A 20,479-nucleotide genomic window follows, 5' to 3' on the forward strand; every position below is an offset into this window, starting at 1 on the left:
GGTTCACTTGGTCTTTCAAAAACACAATAAAAAATTTATGTACCAAAAAAAAAAAAATGCTTGCAGGGTGTTTGTAAAGCAAGCTGGACAACTTCAGCGTGGTTGCAGTAATATCAGACTCCTGCTGCAATAATCCCCCAGGGAAATAAAGGCTGAAAAGACAAAACCTGTAAGTTAATCAATGCAGAACATACTCAACTATATAAATAGATCCTTTCCTGAAACTGACCGTGCAAATTTTTAACTTTCCTCCACTTCCCTCTTTAGAACAACGAAATAAAGACATGTAAAGCCTAATTGGTGGCATTTCCCCAACTCTCTGTGCAAAAACAGTAGAAGACTAGTAGAAGAATCCCAATCGTGCAATACTGCAGAAAACCCCCCCCAAAAAAACAAAAACAAAACAGGATTCGCACAGCAGCTTTAAACTCGTGTAACATGTTGATTAAAAAGGTTTGTTTAATTTGACAGAAATGATCAGACAAAGGCACAGAATGCATAAACATACAACTGATTGACCACAGTGCACCAGAGAAAAAATACAGAATGTAAACGAGATCATAGCTCTGCATGGAGAAACTTCCTCAAATGAGTCAAAAAACAAACAAACAAACAAACAAAAAAACAAACAAATTTAATCTATAAAAAAGGTGCAACAAAACCGTGACAAAAACTGTGCAACTACGGATTTCGAAACATCATCAGTGGTCCTTATACATTTATGTGCTGTCCTTCTAGACGATGCTCATAAGATAAACATAAAATATTACATTAGTGATTCCAAAAACATTGGCTTGTAGTTAATCCCAAAACACAGTGACGTTTTCCTCTGAAACCCAAGGCGGTTTATTAAAAGGAACTGCCCTTAGTTGTAAGAAAAAAAAGCCCTATCTCACAGTATAATCCACCCGCTCCACATCACATTATTAGAAAACAGAGTAATGAAACTGGGTAAGCCCTTAAGACTTTTGTAACATAGAAAACCAAGCAACAAGATGTGGGTTTGTGCCTTTTTGTGCATTTGTGTGGCTCCACTGGAGTACTGCTGTGTTGTTGTTACCAGGCTACCAGCAAGATAATGCAGCTCCATTGATTTTTGGCCTTTAAGAGAGGAGACAGCTGGTTTTATCAGAGTCCAGCAGTGGGTTAGAAGTTTATGGATCTCTCAGGTCAGCATTGATGACAACTTCTTTACAGGTTTCTTCAGCAATAAACCCCTGTCACTGCTGTAAATCAGTGATGTAAAACGCCCACTCCTTTGAGAATTATTTTTTTTAAAAAGGGAAAAGAAAAACAGTGCTCCAAGAAATCAAATATATTGCACATTAAACAGCAACAGTTAAATGAGACAGATGAACACAATGCAAATGGTAACAGAGACTTAAGAATGATGCCCAGACGTATTAGCTTTAGTCTGTAGCTTCTCCCTCAAGTAGAATAGTTCGATATTTGGGAATACGGCAGTCTGACAGCGTAGCTCACACATACGGTGAAAAGCAAGCTGCTGACACAGTTCTGTCCAAACGCAACAAAATCTGCAAATCAAACTTCAAAATTGAGAGCCTCTGCTTCTACTTTACATATTTTGGAGAACATGTCTTTTGAAGGCTGTCAAATGAGGTTAGCTTAGTAATTTGATGGCGTTTTGTTGGCAGAACTTAGCTAAATAGCCATTAGCACAAGCTAACAAGCAAGTAAGTGTATTTTAAACGTGTTGGCAAACAATAGTTTCTGATGTTGGCTTGCTGAATTTGAACAACTCGTTTGAGGATCTCAGTGTGTTTGTCTAGCTTAGCTAGTTCAGCAAATGTGTTTCAAATTTGATACTAAGCTACATGTAGGTCACCAGCAAGAAGGAACCAGGTACCAGTAGGTGTATTTGTGCAAGTTTCCAATTTTGTTTTTGGACAAAAATAAATTACAAATGATCTCTTCCTCCTCTAAACAGCTTATTTCAAAATGTTCAAAGACAGAAGTCTAATTGCTTATCTAACAAATATTTAAAATAGGTGAAAGCTTCTAGCCTAACACTATTCAAAATTTCTAAAATTCAGACTTTTTCCATATTTTTTAAAACACCTCATATGTAACAGTCAAATTAGAAGCTTAGCTTAGCAATTTGTTGCTTATTCATTGCTAAACTCAGCTAACTGCTCACCTGCACAGAGAATCAGAGGCAAGTGAATATTAGACATGTCTGGAAACCAAACCCATCAGTAGTTTGTACCTTTTAGGGAGCATTTTTGTCTTAATTGACGTGATCAAAATAGCAAACCATGACTTACGTGATGCAAAGTTAGTCTTACTTGCTGCCAAAGTAAGCAGTGTGTTAGCAGTTGAGAGAAAGCAGAAAGGTGTATTTTTAAAGTATTTTCAAAACAAACCTCTAAAAATAGAGTGCTTTTGGTTCTAGTTTACAATTTGGGGTAGAATCTAGTTTGTGAGTTTTGAGATCCTTAGCTTAGCAATTTGCTGGTGTCTTAATGCTAAGCTAAGAACTTACCAAAAACAAAGGAAGAGTAATTTTAAGGTGCCCAACCACTCTTTTAGACCAAAAAGTGACTATTAGTATTAGTAACGTCTTGTTCCTGAGTGTGTTTCCAATCATGTTGCTTCATAATCCGGCTGCAACAAAATGGGACGGAATGGGCTGTATTTTTCTTCAGTAAACCAACTTTCTCACCTTGTTTAATTCTGGCTTTGACACAAAATATTATGTGAAAATCTCAATGAGAAAGTAGCAAAATTGACTGAAACATAAAAATAGTATTTTTTTTTATAGTTTAGCAGAGTTAAACACATTCAAATTCCATTCAAACAAAGAAAAAAAGAAATTCAATTTAAAAACGCAAAACCTCTAAATATGACGGCGATCGTGTCTAAGACGATTGTACAACCAATCTTCTTAGACGCCTATTGCAACTAAAGGTGATTAAGTTAATCATAGTTTCAGAGTGATCTCCTCGTTGTTAATCGGCCACCAGCAGTCTGTCTATGGCATACTGTAAACGGTCCCAGTTCTTCCAGAATACGGTCAGGAAGCACACGCCCAGCAGCGTCGCAACCATGTGATACCGGCTCTTCATCAGCGGAGCGGCGAACTTGGCAGCGGTGGAGACGCACACCAGGATGACGGTGATGATGGCCAGCATGATGTTAATGCTCTTCCCCAGTAAGACCCGAGCGTCCGGGCTCTCGAGCTGCACCGTTTGCTGCTGGTGCTGCTGCTGCAGCTCCAGCTTGGAGACGCGAGTCTGACACGACTCCAGGGCTTCCTGAGGCACACAGGGAGAGATGCTGCCAGTCAAAAGGCTCCTCAGTTTGCTTGTGGTTGCTTTGGGTGACGTTCTAATCATCAAATGACATCATTAAAAAGAAAAAAAGAAAACTATGACGTTGGAAGAAAATCTGGCCACAAATGTTTGAAATGTAGCATCGCAGTCAAGCTCAGCTAACAGAAAATAACTGAGTGTGTCACAGGTCTGTTGTATCTTTTAGAGTAATTCTTCAGAGATTGCACAGCAGCAGAACATAAGTTGTTTTTTTTATCTGACTCTCAACAATGTGTTACAAAAAAACTTAAAAGAATGATTCAATAAGCATGAAAATCATTCAAACAAATTAAATGTTATTAACAGACACCTATTATTATTGTAAATTATTAACTACAAAACCTTTGAAACAAATGTGAGAAAGTAGTGATATAAGCTATGGATCTTTTAACGCCTAACCTGGTTAATATGGATCTCACCAAATTGATTTGGGTATAAAGTTGGGATTCAAAAAAGCCGAAATTTTTTAAAACACCAGCTGAGAGAGATCAAAAAAAATTTGAATATCAGGCAATACAGAAGTCAAGTTATTTTCTTTGAAAGTGTGACGTAAAAGTAGGCCTGTCACAATAACAAATTTTGCAGAGCGATTGTCTCAAAAATTATTGCGATAAACAATAATATTGTTTGAAGACTTTTTTACACTGACTTAATGGGAATGACATAATAATGTATGCGATTTCCTACCAAAGATAGATACACTTTATTTTCAAAAGAACACTTAACACTGGAACTGATGAACAAAATAAACAAAACAACCAAAAATAAAATGGGTTCTCAGTCTCCATTAACAAAAAATGTACTTGAATAAAAACTAAACATAAAGCCAAAGTGTAAATAAATATTGGATTCAACCAAAAGAGTGCAGATTATAAAGTCTGTATACCATATTGCTCTTCAGTAATCATTAGATTTAAATAGAGAAGATGGGCACATCGACTACCTGATGCAATAGTTCACACTACTCTCAGTTCACACCTACATTTTCCCCTTAAGACAATATTAGAACGTTGATGTTCTAAGATTGTCCAGTGGACATTGGAGATGATATGTGGAAACAACATTAATGTTTATAAAACATTTGATGTAAAGAATACAGAAATGACGAGAGGAGGAGTTGGAGCGAAATTGCTAAGCAGTTGATGAACCCGGTAACTTTTCAGCTGTTCTTTGTTAACGTGACATAAAAAGGTTATAATGATTTTCATTCAGTCAGGACGTTACGCTGAGACTAGAGCCACATGCACTGCAGGTAGATTGTAGTAAAGCATTGATTAATGCCTGGTTTTAAAATGAGTTCACTGGACTCTTAGCCATTATTTTGTGCACATTGTTGGACACCTCACGGCACGATCGAACCGTTATAGCTAGGATTTCTGTCTGCTAATGTGTGATCTCTCAGGTTTTGAAACAATCGACCGACAATCGGACAGCTCTAAGATCGTGTTGTGTGCACTGGACATTACACTAAGGAAATGAGGAAGGCAGAGGTCAGTGGAGAGCACCGGAGTTGAGCCTTAACGAAAAAGCTGATAATTAAAATGAAGTCGATAGTTTTCATTTATCGTGCGATTAATTGATTTATTGTTTATCGTGACAAGGTTATGTAAGCTTTTCAATCTAACTTCTAACTTGAAAAAAAGATGAACATGAAGTCACTCTTTCTGAGGTTTCCCATCAACCAAGGCTAACTTGGATTTAATCTTACATCTAGATCCAAATTATTACTTCAAATTTGACTTCACGTCTTAAGAACCATCTAAGAGATATCATACTGAACAAATAAGAGAGTTCTGAAAAATCAGAAAGACAGCAATAAATAGGAGTGTACTTTAGGAAGATTCCTGCTTAGACTTAAGCATCATAAAAATGTATTTGACCTGTACGAACCTGTATGTCCCGGGCTCTTTCCTGGGCCTGGTAGGCCACCCGCTCCTCTATGCTGGCCAGCTCCTGCTTCAGATTTGCCATCTCGTTTTGATGAAGTTCTGTCAGGTCATTCAGCTGATCCTCCAGATGCTCATACCTGCCAATCAGAACGCAGAAATACGGATTGAAGAAACTATTTTTGCTACATAAAGAAACGTGCTTGTAAAGAGTTTACAATTCCTCATTTTAAAACCCTTCAAGTACTCAAGTTCTCAATTTTGAAAGAATTTATATTATATATTTCTACATTGACTGGCCCTTAAATATAGAGCACACAAATGACACACATAAAGACAGAATGAATATTGGATGAATCTGAAATGATGGGATTATGATTTGAAGTCTCTAATTTCATCATCTTCAAACGTGGAGGAAACTTTAAATTAAATCAGATTCCATGTTCATACAAAATTCTCCACTTTATAAAGAAACTGTCTCTGGGTTTTTTCACATTGCCCCCCAAAAAACCTGGGTTTATTTTGTTTAGTTTTTTTTTAAACTCTGGATCAAATCAGGTCTGTTGCTGAACTTTGTGATCAGGAAGCGGTAAACAACTCACCTATACCTCTCCTCTTGTAGTGTTTGGCTCAGAATACCGTACTCCCTCTTGAACTGCTCTTTAATTTCGTCCATCTCTTCCTCCAGCTGGCCCTGGACCTCTCTCATCTCTCTCACCTCCTCGTAGCACAGCTCCAAGATGCCCTGGCCGTCTCCCCCCGGCAGCTGCCCCTGCCCCACCACGGCTCCACCCACACCGAGGTTCCCGTTGCTGTCTGCTGAAATCGAGGAGCATTCATCGTCGCTGGGATACTTGGCCTTGCTCACCAAAGACGTGCTGCTGCTCAGTCCCTTCCCCGCTACGTCGGACGATGCATCCAGGTTGCTTTTGAGCTGAGCAATGTTATCTGCGCTGCCAAACTTGTTCCGGATGAGGTTGGCAAACTCCCTGGGCTTGCTGAAGAAGAAAGGAGGGGAGAGAGAAACGCCGGGCCCGATGGTTTTGATCTTGTCCATGGTCGGGTGGCGCCCGCTGCTGGTCATGTCCCTCAGCTGTCGAGGTGACTCCCTGGGTATGGTGCTGCGTTTGGCCAAAGGCGGCCGGGGCGGCGAGCTTTGAAGGACCTCGCTGTCCTTCATCTTTCGATGGTACTGCTCCAGCTTCTTCTGCATCTGCGCAATGTTCTGTGACGACTTGTTGTTCTTCTTCTCGAACACCTGCTTGATGCGCCCCAGCTGCTGCTTATCCACGCTGTTCACCAGCTTTAGATACTCCATCACGTTCTCGTCTCTGGCGGCCTGCTCGATCTTCAGCTGCTCCGTGACTTTCAGGATCTTCTGCTGGAGGTTGTCCAGGCAGGAGCGACTCCGGTGGACCTCCGAGACGAGAGCCTGGCGGGGGCTCCCGTCGTTGAGGTCCAGATCCAGGTTGTTGTCCGAAGAACCCCGACGCATCGATAGAGGCAGGCTGAGGAATGCGGCCTCTGTGTTCCGGTCCTGCGGCGCAAACAAAAAGGAGAAGCTCTATTAAGGGCTGATGCACTTACAGAGAAGATGTTCTGCAACAGAAATGTGTCTCATCAGCAAAAGTGTCCATCCAGGAGGAAATGAAAGTACAATTTCATGCGTTGACAGCCCACAGGGTATGGCTATTACTTCGTAAATGATGCAATCCTTTGCAGGCTTTGCAACCACACATAAAAATTCCTGTAAAACCCTTCTGTTTCTAACTTGAATAGAAAAAAAAAATCTTAATTATACGCTCAGGTTGCACTGATTGCAGTTTTCTGACTGATGATCAATTTTTTTAAAAGCCGGATCCTGTTGTCTGAAAACACAGTCGGCAAGTTGGCAAAAGTGTACTGACTGGTGCTAACTGTACATGGCCAGACGTGATTTGGAGGACGGGTCAGTCAGTCAGTCCTCTTTCACGACAGAGCAAAGGGGGACAGTGGCTGATTTTCAGACCTTTGCCGAGGTAGATAAGATTGGTTTCTAATTCAAGTATTGGCCAATCGCTGATCTTCCAAAATATTGGTCAGCCGATTTATTGGTGCCACCCATCTTAGCCATAGTTAAATTAAACATACCGTGAATTCACACCAGCCACTTTCATCGAACTCTAGATTGATCATGGCTTGCGATCTTTCACCAAAGAGAAATCCTACATTTGCTCAAATCTGACGCTACTCCATGTTTGTTTACAATTTTCTCCCGTGGTACTTGGTGCAGTGACACCACAAGCAAGACGGTGAACAGGTTTTACAAAAGGTTTAGATAGTTTGACACAATGCAGTGTGAAAGTGAACCAAACTAACTGAAAATACAACAAATGTTGCAACTTTGATCCTCAATCGAACCCAGTCCACAAGACTCTCAGGTGTGGAAAGACCCTTGGTTACATTAAAAACACTTTTAAAAATGCAAATACATTTCTATCATGTTAATGGTACATGAATTACCACATATTTTAATACTTTGAATCCTAATGTACCCAACTGTTCATGTTAAACTTTAATTTGTTGGGGCGTGCTGTGGTGGCACAAGGGGTTAGCACGCCCCACGTTTGGAGGCCTTAGTCCTCGACGCAGACGTTGTGGGTTCGAAACCCGGTCCCGACAACCTTTGCCGCATGTCTTCCCCCCTCTCCTCGCCCTCTTTCCTGTCTGCCTACCGTCGCAAAAATACAAGCCACTAGCGCCGCAAAAACTATTTAGAGAAACAAAAAAACTTTCATTTGTGAGTAGGTGCCACTGGTTACAAATGAGTAACCAGTTTGAATTTTACCAATACTTCTCTATGTTCTCTAAGAGCCTTCAATGCTTGAGTGTGAACCTCCAAATAACATTTGCGCGCTACTGCACTGCTGACACTGTGAGACCATCTGGGTGTCTGTAATGCTCTTATTTGGCACATCTGCTCCTTTTTACGAGCCAGTGTGTAATCCCATTTGTTTATGCTGTTAAACGCAGATTACATTATTCAGATTGCGTCTATGAAATATGTTTCAAAGAAGTATGGGCATGTAATGTAGGTCAGTCATAACGCAACGCAAAAGCCACGGGGCTCAGAAAATCCCTGTCCCAGACGCAGCCTTCCCTCCTTTTACAGTTAATTAGTGTTTCTCCCCACAAGGACTGCAAAGTGCACTCACTTTGTCACTGAATCAAAAATTCAGTGACCAGAAGAGCACCAAGGCTTCTTGGTTGCTCATTTTGAGGAAGTAAAGAGCGACGCTAAGAGGCATGCAAGCAAGTTTAATAATGACAGGAAACCAAAAGACGCTTGAAGAAGAGGAAACTGCAGAGAAGAAGTTTGACCGTAATTGGATTTCTGAAATGTGCTTTTTATTTTGCAAAGAAGTGGTGGGAAATTAATTAACTTCCAGCGTAGTGAAACGGCAACAGCGGCTTGGTGTGGCATCTAAAGATCTGAACACAGGCTCAACTCTGGTGTTATGACAGGAAGTGTAAGCTGTTAAAAACTACAGCAAAGTGTTGTACAGCGAACACCATGGGTGGTACGAAGCTGCACTAATCCCCACCAAATATAACGCCGTTATTCAAGCAAATAAACAGATCTCAGCTGAATTAAGAGGAGTTAGGCCCACAATCCTGCTTAGCATTGCAACATCGCCATGGACCGGTCACATACGGCGAGCTTCACATTTGAGCAACGGATCGCCACATTCTGACGTTAACAAACACATGACTGTCATGAGGAAATAAGCAGAGGCTTAACCCCGAAGTGGTTGAATTATAACTAGATGTCTGCTGACAGACTGAATAAATCCTCAGACTGAAACAGAAAGCTGTTTCTTCACACATCTAGACTGAAGTTTGATCCTGTTATCCATGCAGATTCCAATTACTAGCCAAATTATGCTAAGAATATCTGCATTTTACACAGACAAAAGCTTTTTGAAATTAAGCTGTGAATTCCAGTCCAGTGCTGTCCCTCAGAAATGTTTTGAAGAGCTTTAGCAAAATGTCAGATGCAAAGCTTTTCCATAATCTCTAATAGATATGAACGCAAATAGATTTTTCAGGTGATGTACTTCTGAAATGGCAGCACAAGTTGTCATCATTCCTGGATTTGATAAAAGCTTATAAAAAATATATATTTTTTATAAACCTTTCCCCTGTTTCTATACGTAATATGTTTGATAATTCAGGAGCCATTTAAGATTTATCCATTTTTCAACTATTATCTTGAAGGTTAACTCAAGGACAAATATTTCAAGTTTGTAATGTTAGTGTTATGCAGGCATGGGTTGGTTACTGGTGTCAAGATTTTAAAAAAACGTTCTCAAAGCAGAAGGAAACCGCTGTTGCTTTTTAAAATAGAAGCAACTAGATTATGTTTTTCTTAATGTTGTCATACTGCAAAAATCTCATCCCAGCTCAAAACTGATGTCAAACTCCTTAGGTTGCACCATGCAGATTCAGCTGTAACTTCTTTATGTGTGGTGGCTGAACAGAGTGGCCAATGTTCATATCTGCAAGCCTGCTGGTGGGCGTGGGGGGCATTTCAGCATCTGTCCTCGTCCCACCCTCCCAACTGTCCTCCTTGGACACAGAACTCTTTTTGTGAGGAAGGAAAAAAAGCCACTTTGTCATGTCCCACTCAGCTCCGTCTCTGACCGAGCTCGATACATATGGATTGACGTGCGTACAGTCCAAGGAGCCCTGTGTCCAATCACAATCCAGCTCTTTCCAGTGTGTGGTCTGAAGAGATTATCTAAACCACACACACGTACCAAACGCTGCCCAATCGTCAAACCTGTTTGCCATACGAAAGAAAGAGAAGCCTATGTTTATCCTTTAAGAGGAAGTGTGAACTAGGCTGGTATGTTGGTCTCTTACGCTGCCAAATCCTTTGGTTTACAAATTATGAACACAACAAACTGCCTGTGCAACGCAGCAGGAGAGGAAACAAGCTGTCCCTGAAACACTGGATCTAAATCTTACCCTCCGACAACCTCTACATCTGGTGCTTACTTTGTAAAAACATGAACAACAGCGGTACACGCATCTTCTTCGCGAAGGCTCGATCACGTATTTAAGACACGGAAATCGGTGCATCGTGTTTGTGTCGATTAGTGTACAGTGCAGCAAGAGCGCAAGCCATCTCTCAGAGTTTGTGCTGCACAGTTGAGGGCAAGGGCCGCATACTTTGAGAGACAAAAAAACAAGGCTGACTTTGGCAAGACAAGGCCTAATCAACATAACAGGATTATCACACATCTTCATTCATGAACCACGAATCACTAGCGAGTATGACATCAGCCGGCTTCCCGGTGATGGAACCGTATTTCAACTGAATGAACCCCTTTCTGTTGCCACTGCTGGATACTATAGAGTGTGAGTCACTCTGATGAGAATTTGCTCCCTGGATGACTGGCTTGGCTTAAATGAAGTAGCCTCCCGCTGATGGAAACATCCACATAAATCTGATGCTGTGCTGCCCTACTTTTCACACTTTCTTTAGAGGGTTAGAGGCAGCAGGGTGAAAAATGGTCTGTTCTGAAGGGCCGGGGCCACTGATGAAGTAATGAGGAGGAGGACGTCCTCACCAACTCAAATTTATGACTTTTTAAGACTGTTTTGAGTGGAATTTAAGGCCTGTATCACGGTAGAAATGTACAAAAGAAAATCACAAATAAGTCACATTTGTATCAGAACAGAAGTAAAACAATGGCTACGATGAATATCGTCAAGCCAACTGGCAATAAATTTGTACTTATCCATGATGGACGTAAAAAGCTAGCTAGCTAGCAAAGCTATAGTGGCAGCTAGTTAGCGGTAGCTGCAACTGATTCCAGTCATAGAATGCAATGAAGTTTTTCACACATGACTCAAAGCTTACCTTAACAGAAAAACTACACAGACTATACAAGATTAGTCATGCTAAGATAACATTTACGACCTGTCACTAATGTACTTAAGGCCAACTTATGTTTTCAATTATCCAGACCAGGACACCCTCGTCTGGCTACTCCTTAACTTAAAGGTCACTGACTAACACCAGGTATTAGTATAATGAGGCAGAATTCATTTGGTGTTTTTGAACCATACAAAGCACTTGTGCATTTGTCTGGATTTAAGAAGTCACAAGTTTCAAAACAATCAAAACTACCCCTCACTACATTCATCCAGTTTAAGCTTCCAGTAATGTATTGCAAATGGTTTACTGTGATCATTTGGAGTGTGAATTAATGCCCCTCCTCCACCTGTTGCTATGGGCAGTCAGTAGCTCAAATTTATAACATCAATAAGTTGGCGCACATTTAAAAAAATAGTTTAACAAAACTAGTCAGGTATTTTTCTGTGATTCCTCGGCTACCAGAGATCATCATATCATCATCGTGATTCATCATCATCATCATTCCAACCAATCTTTTTAAGTGGTTGGAAGAAAATGACTGTTAAAGGAGCTACAGTGTGTTAAAATGCACAGCAGGAAAGACTTGATATTATTTAACATAAACATGTCTGAAACAAGAGTTTAAACAAGCCATCATTATCATCATGTTGAGAAAATAAACAGCGCCTGCTATGAACCAGCTAAATAATGACCAACAGAAAAGCACAATGTTCTGTGTAATTAGTATATTTATCTCAGAACTTTAACTAAATATATTCGGGAACAATTCTTTACTTTTGTTTTGTAAGTAACCTTTTGGAACGTTGTGGTAGCTCATGGTAGTCCTAGCTTAAATTATGTCTTTAAAACCAATCTTAAATGTTTAAGACATTGAACGTAACCAGTGTTTTCTTACACAGTAAAAATAGTAAAAATATATGAATAACTGCATGGGCTTTAACAATAATAATCAATGTAATGGTAATCTTTGAAATATTTTCTTGAGCAGAAGCCAATATAAAATGTTATGGCGTCATTAGAACCTTGTGCTAGTTAATTGTAGCATTTGTTCCTCTTGATTTGTAACATCAAATGTCAGGGTTTTTATGGGGTAGGAAGGAGTTCCCTCAGGCTGAAATATGAATTGTGATTTCTTTGACATCTACACCCCAGATGTTCACCCACCGCCTGATTCCCAAGTCAAAGGAGATGAAAAGCAGATTCGCAGGAGTGGAAAAACTGACGCAAGGCAGATAAGCGAGATAAGCTAAGCAGCTCAAATCTCAACAATCGCCATCATGTATACCGACGCACTTCACTCGACTCTCCTTGTGACCTCTGAGTAGCTCTTCCATACCGCAGTCTGGTAAACCCCCGCCCCCTTGTCACTCACAATGCCCTAAATATATCAAACCAAACATCAAGACCCACTTAAATCCTCTGTGCACACAATAAAGATCCATCTGCCTGAGCCTCAATCTTAACACAAGACATACATCCAAATCTGAGCAAAGTCAAAGGAGTCGATAAAAATCCTGCAGATGCTGCTTATCTTGCACTGCAGTATGTCCTCCTCCTCCTGAATCAATGATGTAGTTGGTGGTTCAATTTTTCTTGCAAAAGCAGCTGCAGCATTATAAAATACGGGCAGAGTGTTGGTCTAGATCTGAACCAGAGCAGGGCTGAGAGCTTACAAATTATTTAAGACAGACTGGTATGCAGAGGGTGTTTCACTGAAAAACTGGTAGGATAAATATTGGTCCATGTTAGCACAGCGCATAGAAACCTCCTCGCTAACCTCACTTTCCCTCCCGTCCGTTCAAAACAGTAAAAGAACCAGACATTTTGGCATGCAAACAGGCTGTGCACACTGTTCCCTCAATGAGGAAGTTATGCTTCTGTCTGCGCACAGTCGCAGCTGTATTCTCTTGAATCCACCAGGTCGGGTCTCGACCGCATGTGGGGCGGACTCCGGGACAGGTGTCAGCGGTGGCCTGAAGTCGTCTGATCTGCCTAACAAGAGCCTTATGTGTCGCACATGAAGGGGCACCTATTAGGCCCGGCCTCTGGCAGAGGGCTGTCCACATGGGCATGAAAAGGGAATGGAGCTGGCATGCTCACGGAGACGGAACAAACCCGTCCCTTCAGCGGAGAACAGAACCGCAGAGGGGAAGAAGCCTCCGCAGCTTATTGGTATTCCCTCCAGCTGATCCTCATGGATGCAGACTCACACAGAGAGATGGAGCGAGGACCAAAGACAGAGAGAAAAGGAGAGGGAGAGAGAGAGCAACAAGGGGCACATCTTTCATTTTAGTCCAAAAGCTGACCCAACATCTCCTCCTCCCAACTGCGTCCCACAGCTGCCCGTGTAGTCCAAACTTTGAATTCTTTCATCAGCATGAAACCAAACAACGACCCTCATTCAAAGCAGAAAGAAGTGGGGAAAGAAAAAAAAAAATAAGCAACAAGGTTTCCTGAATGAAAAATCCCTATGAGATCAGGGGAATTAATCGCTTTAGGGCACATTCACTATTATCTCATACAGACGAGCTGGTCTGGGACTAAATCAATAACCCATTAACACTACCAGTGTCTGCTTGCTGTGTATTGAGTGGGATCTAATTACAGTAAATATGCTGGTGTAGTCAGTGTAATGATTCAAAAATGGGATGAATAATGGAGCCGGTAATATATCAAGGCTGGTGAGGGCTTGAAGCGCCTAATTAACCATGAAAAATCTAACTGTCCTGAAAAAGGTTTGGAGCATTGTTTCAGAAAAATGTTAACGTGTGTGTCCTCTACCCGATGTAGAAGAGGTGTTCATACGGCTTTAGGAATCACATCATGACTCATGGCGTGACCTGACCTACAAAATCTGATGAAAAACAGTTTTTTTGAGGAACAAAACTAGAGCGTCATAGGCAGCAAGTAGGATGTGAGAGAAAGATGAAGTAGTTAGGTAAGCATGAAGAACTCAAATGTTTTGCTCCATTGTTTTTAAATGTTGATATTTCCACAATGCCATCTGGTCGTTTCAGAAGATAGTTCAGACTTTTATTTTTATTTTGTGTGTGTGTGTGTGTGTGTGAGAGAGAGAGATTTTGATAAAAGGTGATGAGTAGTTTATTATGTTATCTTTTCATCATGCAGAGCAACCCCTGGCCGCAGACCGGCACCGGTCCGTGGACCAATTGGTACCGGGCCGCACAAGAAATAATTAAATATTATTATTTTATGTATTATCTGAGTCTGGAGGATATTTTATTTCCAAAATCCTTTAACCGGATTCTCTCGGTTACGTCTTGTGCGCCAACAAGCACCAAAATGAGTAAGAAACAGATCAGTGTTTAGAAGGCTCCTTTGGGAAGGGGAAAAGGCCCAGAGAAGAGACAGGACAATGGATTTATCCCGGTAGGGGATTCCCACATTCCAAGCCCCCTCTAAATAATATGCAGCGACCGGCTCGCAATGAAGCCTTCAAACTGCTTCACCACGTAGAGACCAAGCACTCTGTGCATAAGCAACATTTCGGGTGTTATTGTCTCTTATCACTCCCAGGTGGGACCGTCTGGTTGCAGAGAAACAAGCTCAGGGCTCCCATTGATTTGTCGTTATCATGAGTTAAAATTTTCATGAAAGTAAAATGTTTGTTTTTGTGGCGCATCTGTATCTTATTTTGAAGGTGTAAACATTCTCATAGCGACCAGAATCAGAGAGCGTTAGGGCAGTAGTAGAGAATAGAGGAGTAGAGCTAGTGAGTCTTAAGTCTGGTTCACACGGCACGATTTAAGGATTGTCGTACGATTTTCCAAACCGGTGATCACACAGAAGCCCGTAAAAGTACAACAGATTCGGTCAGTTTGTGTGTCTCACTCCCAGTCAGGGAAAATCCCACAGGCTGCGACAGTCGGGTCAAGACGATCAACATGTTGAAAATGCCCGATGTTAGATTGGAGCGGCCCCGACGTTCTACCTAACACACAACGCTGTGGGATGACTCGGAACGTTATAAGACTGTCGTAAGGGAAAAATCGGGACAAACAATTTAAAATTGTGCCATGTGAACTAGGCTTTAGCGGGCACATGCAGAAGCCTGTCTGACGGATCACACTCCCCAAGGGCATAAATCCCATTGGGGGTGGCATAAACAGGGAATTTTTTTAAGAGCAATTTTGAGGAGGTCGGCAAAGTTACATTAAAATGTGGTTTAAATTTTTTTTGTGTGTGTTCAAGCTGCTCTATCAAAAACGACTAGTAAGTAGCACTTAATAACAAAAGTGTTTTTCTCAATAAACTTCCTGTTGAGACCCATAGAAGTCAAATTAAGATTTAAATGTTGCTTAGATATGAATTTGGTTCAGTGTCACAAATCTAATCTCTGCTACACCTTTACAAAAAACGTAAGGCTCTAAATATAAACAAGTTTTAATAAGTAACTCCACAATATAAAATTCCTCATAAATATTGATTTATTGCAGTGGTTCTCAATACAAGTCATGTGTTATTTAAATGATAACTTAAGTTGCTTTAAACTTTTTCTTTTATTATTTATTTTGCGGAGGAATGGGGGGGTTCTTGTCCTGGATGGCTGAGAACCTATAAATTTGTAGAAATTGAATATCTGGGAAGTATCGTAACTTAAAGATCAGCACCAGCGTTTTCTAGAAAAATATTCAGATTTTATTTTGTGGTTTTAAAGGCTCCACGTTGAAGATGGTAAGAAATAAAGGCATAGTTTATTTTGTTTAACTGCCAGCTGCAACAGCCTCTCTGCTCTCGGCTCCCATACACAGCTGTCGGTTAGTGCTAACGCTCAGCCGCTCCATCCCGTTTCAAACTCTTCTTATTAAAGTAAGAGTTAGAGAGCTAAATATAATTGAAATACTGGCTACCTTCTACAGAAAACGGAGCTAAGTCTATGAAAGCAATGTAGCCAGTTTTGCTAGTTTTGATTTCCGATGCATAAGGTGGCAGTTTATCATCATTCAGCCAAAGTAATGAAATAACGAACTGTGGTCTGATTTTTGTTGTCAATGTGTTTCTTCCTATTGAACAGTGAAAGTAAATAAAACGTGTTACATGTCTTTTGCTTTAAGTTTTACTTACTTGACGGTTTTTTGATTGTGCTGCAGAGCCACAGCAACAGGTAGCTCGTCACTTCCAACGGCTCTAACGGAGCTTGTGCCGTCCAGCGCTGCTGTTGCTCCTCCTCCTACACTTTGGACTGAACCATTGTTCTAACAATAGTGGGGGTGGGGAGCTAAAAATTAAGTCTTTTTTTTTTCTTAAATGAATGGCAGATTTAATTCGTTCTTTGTTCATATTGCCTTTTTTATATTGATATTGTTTAAATACAAGGGTTTTTTATGATTTCTTTAGAGGGGACAATTCTAGACTTTTCCAAAATTGGGGGGACCGGACCCCCTCCCATCTCCAGACCCTCCAGGGATTTACGCATGTGACATCCCCTCCCCTCCTACCGGGTAACAGTAAAATTGCCAAGCCTTGACCGGTCTACGGTGTTAAAAAGGTGGGGGACCACAGATGTAGAGCACAGTGAACCGCCTTGTGGCTGAAATGTGCTACACAAAAGAAACAGGTCTTTCAACACAGAATGTACTGGAACATGTTATGATCCAATTTATCAACCAGTCATATTAAAAGAGAGAGAACGCAAGCTAATGCTAGGTTAGCCTCTCAGAAAAGTTAGCTCTGCAGTCATTTTGAGTTGGACTGTTGTGGTACTTTCTGAGAAAAGGGAAAAGAAAAGGCTAAAGTGACTAGAGCTGTCTCCGGCAGTACGGAACAAAGTAATATAGTGAAATCCCTCCCCGACCTGTTTCTGACCAGACATAGTCAGGTGGCAGAATATAAGCCAGCACATTTCCCTCTCAACTGCAACAAAGACAAATATTCCTGTTTGCAAAAACAATTTCAGACATTTAAAAAACACAGAGAAGCACCAAGTCCCAAAACTACATTTAGCTAGTTATGAGCAGCATCTCTATTCGCAGCTAATATAAGCTTTGAGATGCTCAAGTTGTTCTATAAAGGGAAGTAGGGCTAAAATATATCGTAATAATAATAATATTCTTTGCATTACCACTAAATTCTGCAGGCGTCTGATCTATATTTTGTCTTAAGTAACTGAATCAAAATCAAACAAGTACCATAAAAAGCATTATATGCCTGTATTAATTAATAATTGATGGTTAATACACCATAATTGTTGGTTTTCTGCTTTTATAAAGGGTAGAGCCTCTTGGACCTAGTACCAGCCACACAACAACTTAATCTGGATTCATAATAAATGAAGATGCAGAGAGAGTTTTCTACAGCAGGTAAGATATTTACTGCTCAGAAATTTTCAACAGAAGCTCTCTTCAGCAATCCTGAGCTGTCATTTTAAGTGTGAAGGTCTCAAACTTAAAATGAAAACACTTCACGATTTAATCAGAGTTCTCCCTAATGAGGTTCCTAATTAATAATATAGAAACACAGACTGGAGTGGCTCCTGACGGTGACTCAGCTCAAGTCTAAGGGTTTGTTCAGCTACAGGTGGAGACTTCCTTGTTGTTAGAGTCCCATATCCTCTCCTCTCTGCGTCCCGGCCACCTGGAAAACCCGCTTTGTGTCATGCTTTAACTGATCAGAGCGAAATATGAGGAAACTTCTGAACTTATCAAACATCACTACCAGGAAATGTTTCTGTAGCTCGAAACCGGAGAAGCAACCTCTGTTTCTATGTTTGTGTATTCAAATTTGAGGTATCTAAAAAAAAAAGAAAGATTGAGCTATCAATTGTGCAGATTATTGCTTTTTTTATCTTTTTCTTTTTTTTTTTAGAAAAGTGAAGTGGGGAAGAAAAGGCAGACAAACTGGAAACTTCACTTATAAATATATACTGGAAGTGTATATATTTAAAAGAAGATTTCCCAGTTTTAGGGTAATTAGAGTATTTAAAATATCAAAACACCAGCTTATATATTCACAAATTTGCCATTACAGTTTAATCACTTTGTAGCACTACCTAGTCTATAATAGGATTATATAATAAAGGAAAGTTGTTTTTTCTTAGAAAAAATTAAATATAGTTAAGGAACTGCTGAAATCATGCCTTTGATGTCTCCTTATTGTTTCATATCCGACTTATCAGGCTGAAAAAAGCAAGTGAATTATAATAAACGTTTCATAACAGCCGGACATCAATTCGCACCCAGCTTGGGGATTCATAGAACCTGCTTTGACAACCTCTGATTTGAAATAACTTCAAATGGTCAAATATGGTGCCAATAAATATTTTCTACAAGCAGAAGGTGCTTTGAGTGGATCAGGACTCGTATTCTGTCATGAGAGCCAACTGGTTTATAGGCAGATCAGAACTGCAATCAATGAAAACAAAGTTTAGCATAAACATTTTGGATCGTCATATATAGTCGAACTACATTATCTTTAAAAAATTACTTCATAAAGAATATCTGTCAATACAAATAAACTGATATGCCTGGTGATATGTCTACTAGTTTGATCATTTTTTTAAAAACTGGATGTTGTATATTAAATTAAATTATAACAAATGATGAAATTGACAAACAGTTATGCGACTGGTTCAAAAACCTTTCTACGTTATTGGAAAATAATTATGCTATTGGGTTCTTTGCATTAAAAAATTATTTAAAAAAATATTACAATATTAGTTACTACCTGGTGTACTAAATTGGTGAGGTGGCCTGGGGAATTCCTTTTTTTTTTTTTTTTACTTTATTATCATGACTGACACTTCGAGATTTGTGGGGAAGGAGATAAGAGGCTAATTAAATAACAACCTGGATCAGAAACTGACTCACTGAGTAACCACAAAAAACAGAAACCTTCATAATCCAGTGCAATACTTTGTAATTACATTACTCAACTCTTAGTTTCTGTTCAGATGATTAATTTTGTGATGCTGATGACTCAGGTTTATTGTGTTAGCACAGATTGACCCACTATTGTGTTGAATTGCATTTGGTGAAACTAGAATGAGCCTGGGAACAAGAAAACAGCAACTACATTTGATGCTCATCGTTTATTAAAAAGTGAAAAAAATTCTAGAAAAATTGCCAGATGTAAATGCAATATGGGACTGGTGTGAAAGGAAGATATAGGGATAGAATTTTTCTACGTTTGACATAAATAATAAAAACGCATAAGGAAAATAATGAACTTCATTAATCATTTGGACAGCCTCTTGTCATGGCCATATATCCCCTCCCGCCCCCTCTCAGCATTTTGCTCACAGACACCCACAGTCTTCATGTTCAACCACATCTTCTACATCCATTATGTCCGCCCAAATGCATAACTGGGTTACTTAAAGCTCTTTGTTTGGAGAAACTGTGGAGCTTTAAAGCGGCGCAGCTGTTAGCCTCACATGACGGAGAGCCGAACGGACAACAATGCAGCGCTGGTACCGCGAGGGAAGAAGCTCGGTTCTGACTCACAGCAACCAGCTAATAGAAAGCCGGGGCAGCGAAACTCGCTCTGAAATTACTCACCATCCGGCTGCTGAGGTATTTCTCCACTTCAGACAAACTTCGCACGGACACGCTTACCCCGGGCATAATAACCTCCCATCAGGAGCCGGAGAGGCGCTACCGGGGGCTTCAGTTCGGTACTGGGACCAGTTTTCAACTCACACAGTCTGAGGTCCGACGACTCATGTTCAGCCCGTTTAGCGCCGTTTTTTTTTTTTTTTTTTTTGCTCTCTGTGTGTCCCTCGGTCCGCACACGGTGACTGCACTCTTGCATACAACTGTGTGTGAAGGTAACTCCGCCTGTTCTTCTCTGCAGAGAGGAGGGAGGGAAAGAGAAGGGCTTAACCCTTTCGGCGTGCCTGCCTATCAGTGGTAGATGAAAAACCAGTCGAGCGAAAACATCAGCGCCTTGCGAAAGTATTTACACTCCTCCTCCCCCGAGCTTGGCCACATTTGGTTACAAAATTCAGCATATTTCATCGGGGTTTAATGTGATAGAGCGGAGCAGTCCATAACTGTGATGATTAAGTTGTCAACATTTCGTACAGACTTCACAGCAGACCATATGTTACATCTTTAACCTAACAATTTCTGAACATGAGAGTCCCTGTACATATGTAGGGCAGCCTGTTCTTCCCTTGGAGAAAAGGTGGTAACCTGTCGGTATGTCAGTCTCTGTAAATACTTTCCCAAAGTTGTGGCAAAATTGATGAGGGAACAGCTGAAAATGTTTCTAGATTTACTCTCACAGCACTTAAAGTGGTGAAGGATGTCGTAATGGCCGGAAAATATTGTGCAACTTTTTTTTCTTCTTCTTTTTTTTTTTGACTCACCCAAAGG

The 20,479-nt window shown here is 40.5% G+C and overlaps 1 protein-coding gene across 3 annotated transcripts; it reads right to left on the reverse strand.

Annotated features, from left to right (window-relative positions):
• Window positions 1-434: 434 nt before the first annotated feature.
• Window positions 435-19,954, reverse strand: LOC122836012 (transmembrane and coiled-coil domain protein 3-like). 3 transcript variants are annotated; one of them, XM_044125619.1, is made up of 4 exons: window positions 19,661-19,954; window positions 5,821-6,755; window positions 5,223-5,358; window positions 435-3,348 (listed from the first exon to the last, which is right to left on the reverse strand). In XM_044125619.1, the coding sequence occupies exons 1-4, from the start codon at window positions 19,724-19,726 to the stop codon at window positions 3,157-3,159; spliced, it is 1,329 nt and encodes a 442-aa protein (XP_043981554.1). In that variant the 5' UTR covers window positions 19,727-19,954; the 3' UTR covers window positions 435-3,156. The 3 variants fall into 3 exon arrangements, with proteins under 3 accessions (XP_043981554.1, XP_043981552.1, XP_043981553.1); XM_044125617.1 differs by having other exon boundaries at window positions 435-3,275; window positions 19,661-19,945; XM_044125618.1 differs by lacking the exon at window positions 19,661-19,954 and adding an exon at window positions 16,230-16,332 and having other exon boundaries at window positions 435-3,275.
• Between the last annotated feature and the right edge of the window lie 525 nt (window positions 19,955-20,479).

Source organism: Gambusia affinis, linkage group LG08, assembly GCF_019740435.1.
Source record: "Gambusia affinis linkage group LG08, SWU_Gaff_1.0, whole genome shotgun sequence".
In the NCBI taxonomy this organism is placed as follows: Eukaryota; Metazoa; Chordata; class Actinopteri; order Cyprinodontiformes; family Poeciliidae; genus Gambusia; species Gambusia affinis.

Bases quoted from the DNA above. Each gene is read 5' to 3' on its own strand.
- LOC122836012 (XM_044125617.1), bottom strand. From the start codon at position 19,726: ATGCCCGGGGTAAGCGTGTCCGTGCGAAGTTTGTCTGAAGTGGAGAAA. The intron at 5,359-5,820 runs GTGAGTTGTTTA...TCTGATTGGCAG, and splicing joins CTACAAGAGGAGAGGTATAG to GTATGAGCATCTGGAGGATC. The intron at 3,276-5,222 runs GTTCGTACAGGT...TGTGTGCCTCAG, and splicing joins AAAGAGCCCGGGACATACAG to GAAGCCCTGGAGTCGTGTCA.